Here is a 9,093-nt window from a genome sequence, read left to right as displayed (position 1 = left end):
GTTTTACCTTATTTAAATTACGGAATATTGATTTGGGGTGATACGTGTAAAACATACTTGGATAAAATTATGAAATTACAGAAATGGGCTGTGAGGACAATAGCAAATAGTCATTATAGAAGCCACACTGCTCCCTTATTTGCCAAATACAATATTTTAACTCTTGCAGACACCTACAAACTTGAATTGGGGGTATTTATGTACAAGTACAGTAATAATGAATTACCGGGCGTATTTGATGGCTTCTTTACACTACGTTCCATTATTCATAATTACCAAACGAGAAACGCAGATAAATTCAACTTAATGAAGAACAACAAAACATTTACTGACCATGCCATTCGTACTGCTGGTCCAATATTATGGAATTCATTGCCAAATTCAATAAAAACGGCAAATTCATTGAAACATTTCCGTAAGATATATAAACGTGACTTGATCTCAAAATATGATTAATTCTTGAGCATTGTGTTTCTCGTTTGTTTGTTATGCTTTGTTTTGTTTTTACTTCTTTTGATGGTAACATTTCTTTGTTAAGGGGGGTGACTTCCTCTGGCCTTACTGGCCTTCTGGTCATCCCCTCCATAATTCGTTTGTTTGATATTGCCTTTGTTTTAAAAAAATATATACTTGTGTGATTTCATGTGAATTATGGGAAAATAAAATATATTGTATCGTATCATTACTGTTTAACATAACAGAAATACTAAGGAATATCAGTTTCAATTTCAGTTTTATTTTACTGACAAATCAAAATATATACATAGACAATAAAATGAAAAGTATTTGATCTGAAAGTGGGTGAATCATACAGAACAATGCTCGTCATAAATGGTCATCTATAATTATTAAATGCTTTTATTAATATAAATACTAAATTTACAAGAAATAAAGACAGTGCAAAACAAAAACAGACATAGAAGACAAGGCTATAATGCAAAGACAAGACATCACGAGATGTGAACGCCATGCATGATGACAGCTTATAGGTGATTATAAATTGGATTTAAGCTATATTTAAGGAAATAATTGACGATAAAAATCAGGTTTAATAACAATTGTCCAATTTAATATTATAAGATCGTACATTATGGCTTTAATCAATTGGATACGAAAATCGCATTGCAATAAATTTATGAGTGTTTATTGTTATCGTCAATTTGATATTCGTTGAGACCAAATAAAATGAATATTCATTATAATGACAATTTTCCCGTTGTTAACAATTCGGTATTTCATGCACACAGTATAACAGCACTTCAAATAGTGCAGACCACACAGGATAGCTCATCGCCAGATACGTATGGTCGACAGGGAAGATGTCCAGAGGCACATCGGCCCTCAACAGGATATAACAAAGCACCGTTTTCATCGCCAGGGCTTGAGTCAGAACGTGCTTCTGGATTCTCATCAATACACACGTAATCCTTTGCACCACCATGACCATAATGTGCTGTAAACAGGTAGCCTTGGTACTCCTCCGTCCAATCAGTGGGGCACGTGATCTTTGCGGGAATCATGAGCATGGTACCACGACGTGCAGCTCTGCAAACCGCACACGGAATGTCCTGATCATGAAATTGATTCAATGGTGGAAATCCATCCATTTGGTATTCGGCAGAATAAATGACAGCCCTTCCTTGTTCACCTGGTTGTACTTGAAGGTACTCTGGGTCGTATGGAAGGCAAAGCATATTAGAACCTCCACCTGCATGTGTAAATTCACCACCTGCGGCAACACCTGCAAGAAGGTTAAATAAATAAAGGTCAACCTGTAGCAAGTAGTGGTCAATCTGAGTGCTTAGCTTTAGATCATCAAACAGTAACATTTGAAACAACTGAATAGGTGAGATCTGTGAAGCTTTTTCTATAAAAAAAAATATAAAGCGTTATAAAAAGCAATCAAATTATGATGAAATTCCTTGAAATTTTGATTATCAACAACGAAAACTTGAACTTGGACTTTAAATCATCACAATCGGCCACACAACGGCCGAGATGCATGCGAATAAGTTTTGTACAAAAACCTGTTTAATTTGGCACAGAAACAGTGGCGAAAACAAAACTCAGAAATTACTTTTTCTTGAAAAATTTAGGTTTTCGAGAAATTGCATAACGATAAAGTATTGCGCACAGAAAAGAAGCACGTTTTTCTATCAAAATCATCGATCTCAACTGGCGAAATTCGTTGAAATTATAGCCAGAGATGACAAAAAGGTAAACGACATTGAAGGTGTTTATATCGTGTAACGGCTATTCTAGGAGCTTGCCATTCAAAATAAAAACCACCTTCACAATAGGAAAATGCCCTAGCAACCGGCAGCATACATTTACCTGTTTTGTTTTAGAGATACAGAACGTGTGAAGTCTTCGAGCTTCCAAAAGAGGCTTTATTCGGACAATGTGTTGTCGTAGCGCGCAAAACATTTTGTATTTTACACTATTTTTGCCCATGATCGGGGTGAAAAGGGCTTTATTGGTACAATGTGCTCACGTAGCGCGCAAAAACTTTGTGTGTTACACTATTTTGGCCCATGATCGGGGTGAATTTTTTGTGGAAAACAGGCTCCTTGTCCCTTCTTTACCTTTGCCTTCTCAATTTTCTCTTTCATTTGCACTTTTCTCTTTCATTTTTGCCCTACCCCAACTCACTCCCCCCTCCACTCCGCTGGCTACACTACTATACGGAGAGTTTAGTTTCAATCGAAGAATGTTATCTGCGGAGGAAGTATGAGGCGATCACTTCCATGAATTAACTCACCATTTTGATATATATATTTGTTTAATTGAACGAATGGCTTGATATAGTTCCGTTTTCGACTTGAACTCTCGAACTTTGTCTAACGCCCACAAATATTTTGACTCTAATATCTTTTTATTCATAATCAACTCATGAAATATTGTAACCATTTACCTTCATAAATCAAATCAGCGGATGTAGGACATGTACGTCGTCCCCATCTGACGTAAGTACTCCCGACTGTCCCTGGATTTGGTACGTTTAGCCCAGGACTTCCGGTATCACCTTTCTCTCCTTGTGGGCCCAGGTTGCCAGCCTCACCCTTTTCACCCGGCAAGCCATCTGGAAATGAGTATCATTGTTACTTAAATTACAATGGTGTAAGTCGTCCTGTTGTGTTTAACATTTAATTTATTTATACAAGGGCTCAAGTTCGTTAGTAATACGGTGACAATGATGATGATGATAATGATCATGATAATAATGCCTGCGCGTGTCTGTTTTGTGTACGTTATGATTATTTTAAAGATGTGTCAATTTCATAGTAATCAAGCGCAATGTCGCCTACAAAAATGCTTTAAAAAGTTTTTTAAAAACTATATTGTAACATTTCTGACAAATTAACAAATGATGAAATGAGATATCAGATATGTTCCCTTTTAATTTTAGCCCGAACTAATGAGGTATAATGAAATAAACTAGCTATTCCTTTCCAACGCATAGATCATGAATGTGTTAATCAGTGAGTCTGATTGGTAGATTAAATATCGGGATACGATTTTATTTAAAAACTTTTTGTCACAATTATAGCATCTTGGTTTGCACAGGGTGTTTTAATTTCAGTTCTTTAAAGTGCATTACAATCGTCTAAAATTAGAATCTAGAAGAAAAATGAAAGCGTCCTCCTACTTCAGCAAACCTTACATATAATATTGTTTACCAAATTTGAACTAGCTCGTGTCATGGATTGGGGGAACTGCTACCGATTTTGAAAGAATAGATTGTAAGCGCTGATCGTACACAAACGCGTGCATGGTATATTGCGTGGGACACTCGTATGAAAGCAGACACGACGTCTATCAATAAGATCAATAAACCCCTTTTTCAGGATGAATCTCACGCCCTCCCACCTGGTCACACAATAACCCCCTTTTTTCGTTCGTCAAATTGGGGGAACGGTGGCGCAGCGGTGTGGGCTATGCCTCACAATCGGAGGTTTGCGAGTTCGAGCCCCGGTGGTCCCATCGTGTTGTGCACTTGGAAAAGGCGCTTTACCTTACTTGCCTCTCTCTACCCAGGAGTGAAATATTATGAATATTGCCCAGTGAGCGCCGCCCAAAGGTATGAGCATGTATTGCAGCTGACATATTCTAACGAGAGCGGAATAATAAATGTGAAGCGCTTTGATACAAGTGAAAGATGCTGTATGAATGCCAACATTTTACTATTCTCGTTTGCAATTATTTATCACCAAATGACAACTCGTTTGGACACAAATCTGCCTTCCCTCCCCTTAAATATCTCACCAAAATTGCTGCAAATTTTCCCACAAGGCGATCAAAACCAAAATATAGGCAGGCTCTTACCAAGCATGCCAAGCGAGTTCAATCACCAATGAAACTCCACCTTTTGCAGACGTACACATATACACTGAAGTAATCAATTTCGCGTGTCATGTCTGGGCGCCACAGATATATTTACAAAATGAATACCCTGTTGTTGATTGTTTTAATGGATACACCAAAAGTGATCAATAGAGCGTCTTTAGTATAACAAACAAATAAACAAACAAACCTTGTCCGTCTTCTCCGTCTCTTCCGTCTCGTCCGTCCCGACCATCGCGTCCTCGCAATAATCGGCTTTCAATATCACATGAAGCAGAAAAGGTAAAAACAATAAAAGTTTTAATAATATCATTCGAAGCAGTCAAGTACGCTCAATCGGTAACAATGGAAAATGTGTAAGATTTCCACTTGCCTTCGGTTTGCTGATCCTGCTGAGCTAATGTCTCAGTTGCAGTGGACTGCTGCGAATTGGCTTGCCTGGGCCTCCTTACCTATATAATAAGTAAAGCACATATTTGAAGGAAATGAGATGTCAGTGTGTAATGGTGTGTAAAAACAATTAGAATTTGTTGCTTTTACATTGGAAATTATTCACTGTATTTCGGTTGAATTGGTGCAGACACTTGGCTAATGGTTTGGTCACGTCATAATCATGGTAGTAGACGGGGAGGTTTTTACAAAGTTTGTTTCCAGACGTGTTATGCTTAACTCTTTCAAAATGGACTCTTTTGTTTCATTCTTCCAACATAGCGTAACCAGCAGATTTTTAGTTGCGTCACTAAACTCGAGTCGAGTTGACTCGAGAGTCGAGATTGTAGGAGATCTTTGGTTCTGAAAGTCGAGTTCAATTGAGTCATTTCAATCTATCAAGTGCAGTCGAGTCAAGTCATTGCATACAGTCGAAGCTGGTCGAGTCAAGTCATTGCACATCCAGTCATTAAATATCCATGCATGTTTATAAACTTCATGTTGAACTGCAATGTTTCCACAGGCAACTTTGAATACAATTCTTCCTTAGTGGTCTTCGATCAATGCATGTAAATAAAGAAAGAGTTAGGTATACTGCGTATTCAATATAATTATTACCGTCGAGTCCAAGTCATCTGATGTCTGGAGTCGAGTCGACACATTTGGAAGTCTCGAATCAAGTCATAAAAATTGAACCCGAGCAGGTAGCTAAATAGCACTTGGGCAACTACAATGGAACTGCCCACCCAGACGAAAAGAATTTCACTTGCTATATATACCTAAGCCCGAGTCATTTGGAATTTGAGATTCCAGTCGAGTCTCGAGTACCTAGGTGCCGAGTCGAGTCATTTCGAGTCGTTACAAGTGTAGTGTAATTTATGCCAAATCAATTCCTTTTGAATCCTCCCCCCCTTCCGACCTCAGAGGGGGTACTCAGTAGATCATTACATATGACCTTTCAGGCGTTTCCCGCAAATATGAGCCTCTTTTTCGAGCCTCTGGTATAACAATGACCTCTTTTCTAGGTCATTTTTGGTATAAACATTTTATGATTACAAAAAGAAATTTCAAATTTCAAATGGAAGCGAATTGTTTTTAATTTTGCCAAAACTATGGGCCACTTATAAAGTACAACCTTGACTATCGCATCGGTTCATGGTCAATTAGAAGCACAGAAGAATAGATGAGTCACATTTTACATTCTGGACGCCCTCCGTTGTTTCACACACAAGGCAAAAATAATACAATAGTGCTTTAGGAGACCAAATACAGGGTGTCCCAGAATGATCTGTACCGGGAAAGATGGAATTTTTTAGGTATGAAGGGCATGTTAAATGTTCATATTGTTTTACATTTTAAGTTTTACATATATTTAGCTTTCTCAGATTTTTTAGATTTTAAAAATTGGACGTTTTTAGTAGAAGTTATAGAAGATTGCGTAAAAATGGTGAATTCTAAGTTTTGACAACGCAACCTATTTTGAAAATATGTAACATTACTAACCGTTCAGCACAAAGTTATTTGGAAAAAAGTTATGCAGGTATTTTAGTTGTGCCCTGTTCATATTTCCACTAAATAGCCGATATCTATCTATTATTTATGACGTTACGAAGCAATCATTACATGGAATTAAGGATTTGCGGCCTAATCCCATTCTCTCTTTGGCGGTAGTTTTAGTTATTGTGGTGTGAGGTCCATGTAATTTGAAATGCTTGCAGAGGTCGAACTGGTTGTGGTACAGAAAAGATGGCTCCTCAATTTATTGTGCAGCAGCGTAGATTCCTTTCAAAAACTTACTGGCAAACCGGCAGCTATGTTGAGACGCAACGAAGATTCATTAGACGATTTCCGCGAGCACGCGTTCCAGTCAAAGGAGCGATAGTGTATAACGTAAAGAAGTTTGACGAGCACAGAACTGTCAGGAATCGGCAGAGTGAAGCTTCAGGTGCTCGTAAGACTGCAAGAACTAGAGCGAAGATTGCAGCTGTCTGGCAAGCTTTAAGGCCCAACCCCAACAGTAGTTGTCGTCGAAATGCTGTGCCAAACATCCCACGTTCTTTATTTAATCGTATCGTGCCATTTTCAAGGGTATGCGAGTCGTTTGCGCTGAAAATGAAAAGCAGTTTTCATTGATTTTACATTATTGCATGCCACGCCAAAACAAATAAAGGTAGCGTGCTGAAATTCACAGAATAAGTAGGAGACATGTCCAGCATTATAATGCATGTATCAAAAATAGATACACTGCCCGTCTTCTATTTTTAGTTATTTTTGCAAACACGGTACAAATCATTCTGGGACACCCTGTACCTTGTAAAACCTGTGTTGTTTGAATTTTGTGATAATTTATATTATTATTATTATTATTTGCTTTTCCAGTTTTTATAATGGTTAATGTAAAAAAAATAACTTCATCCATGTATATATTATAGAGGCTTTTGCCTTGCTGTTAGTTTGGTAGATGCTTCATATAATATCCCCAATGTGCAAATAAGGTTAGGGTTAAAGGTTGGGGTTAGGGTTAATGTTAGGGTTAAGGGTAAAGGTTAGAGTTATCTCATTTGCATATTGGGGAATATTGAATGAAGCAACTACCGCTCTTTTTAAATCTCAGACCAGCAAAAGGCGTACTAAATGTAAAGTCATCTATAGGAAGCACTTATTATGTAACCTTTATGGTAATGGAAGCCATTGTTGGGGAATAAAGACTTTGTTTCATTTTCCACTTAATTTCAAACTACGACTTGCTTGGATGTAGATAATAACAAATTTATTGTACTAAGAGGACAATAAAAACAATAATTATTTGTTAATTTTCATAGAATTAAACGTAGTGGACTTTCGAAGTACTATTAGTCCGTACATCATTCTGGCAATTAAAGTAATGCTCACGAAAATAACGCTTAACATGCTCAACGCTGCAGAGTGGCATCGCCCCGATATCTTCATGGCAGAAATCGCCATGGTAGGTTGAATCCACAGCCACGCATGGCCATTTTGTTCCGACCTTTGAGACGCATAATGAGCCGAGGGACATCCGACTAAGGCTACTGACAATATCCAGGTAATCGACCTCTGTGGGTGGGGGTGTGTGTGTGTGTGTGTGTGTGTGAGTGAGCATGTATACGCCATGATGAGGTCAATGTTCATCTGCTTTGGCCACGAGTGAGTGTGAGTGGATCTAGCCTACGCTGCGCTATAGTTCGGCACATATAAAATCAGAATTTTTGTAAGGTTTTTAAGTTCAAGACGCAAGCTAACGACTATCATATCCGTTCAACACATATATTCAAGTGCAAGGAACAAAATCTGGCTTCTTTAGACTAAATAAATTACGGGAGATATTCATCATTTTCTACCCCGGTATCCAAAGATTTATCGTCTGAATATCAAATCGTGCTTAGCACATTCACGTGTATCGATCCCCGGTATTCATTTCAGTGTCTCTGCTGTATAATGTAATTATTAACCGGGCGATGTCGGTGTGCGCTGAGGTTCCTGTGGTCCACGTATGAAAACTAAACCTATAAGATGATCAGGTTTTAAATTCATGACAGGTGAGGGCTTTATTTTTGGCTGCCACCACCCTGTCTTAACTATGTATACATACATTCTGCTTGCTCTGTAGTATCATCCGTTGACGACCAGCTTCAGACTTGGCAGTACTTTCCGCAATCCTTGCCTCTGATGAGATGATAATCCATGGTAACACACACAACATCACCATCATGGTGTAGCTTATTTGGTGTAAACGGGCCTTCATTTTTTTCAACTGTGTTACAACACTCTCCACTGATATGAAGACTGTTTTTCGCGCAGACAGACCAGTTACTAGCTTATGTAGATTCGCACTGTTTACACGTCTACACGTTTATCCTTGAACATATTCAACTTCAGCTATCAGTAAAAGGATATATGGGTCATTTTGGCCTCAATATGTTTCCTTCCCGTATACGGTAATTGGGATCATTGGATTGATGCAACCTCGTTGTTTATTCTTTTCCTTTCTTTCAATCCTCCTGTAATATAAATGGGTCAAACCAATAATGTAATCATTATAACTTACAAGCTTATACGTCATGAGCTGGACACAGAAAGATTTTGTTGGTTGCCGGTATTTCAACAAATCCTCTGAACAGCAGGAGGCAAAAGAGTATGTTGTGTAAAAAAATAATTTGCTTAAAACTGAAGTTGCCACTTTAATACGCAGGGGTGAGATTCATAAAAGACTGGCCATATCCAAATGCTATTATACTATATATAACGATGTAGACAGCACACTGACTCAGGGAAGAAACGTCGCTCTGTTCTTCCTCCTTC

At 38.1% G+C, this 9,093-nt stretch overlaps 1 protein-coding gene across 1 annotated transcript; it reads right to left on the bottom strand.

Annotated features, from left to right (window-relative positions):
- Positions 1–693: 693 nt before the first annotated feature.
- LOC140153237 (uncharacterized) lies at positions 694–8,681 on the bottom strand. Its single transcript, XM_072175927.1, has 5 exons — positions 8,384–8,681; positions 4,719–4,796; positions 4,535–4,619; positions 2,915–3,082; positions 694–1,741 (listed from the first exon to the last, which is right to left on the bottom strand). The coding sequence occupies exons 1-5, from the start codon at positions 8,534–8,536 to the stop codon at positions 1,260–1,262; spliced, it is 966 nt and encodes a 321-aa protein (XP_072032028.1). The 5' UTR covers positions 8,537–8,681; the 3' UTR covers positions 694–1,259.
- Positions 8,682–9,093: the final 412 nt, after the last annotated feature.

The sequence above is a fragment of the Amphiura filiformis genome, chromosome 5, assembly GCF_039555335.1.
Source record: "Amphiura filiformis chromosome 5, Afil_fr2py, whole genome shotgun sequence".
Taxonomy (NCBI): domain Eukaryota; kingdom Metazoa; phylum Echinodermata; class Ophiuroidea; order Amphilepidida; family Amphiuridae; genus Amphiura; species Amphiura filiformis.
Note: the sequence above shows the minus strand (reverse complement) of the source record. Positions and strands in the feature narration are given on the sequence as shown.

Coding starts and splice junctions, on each gene's coding strand:
- LOC140153237 (XM_072175927.1), bottom strand. CDS start 8,536: ATGAAGGCCCGTTTACACCAAATAAGCTACACCATGATGGTGATGTTG. Junction 4,797..8,383: donor TACTACAGAGCAAGCAGAAT/GTATGTATACAT, acceptor CTTATTATATAG/GTAAGGAGGCCCAGGCAAGC. Junction 3,083..4,534: donor AGACGGAGAAGACGGACAAG/GTTTGTTTGTTT, acceptor ACTCATTTCCAG/ATGGCTTGCCGGGTGAAAAG.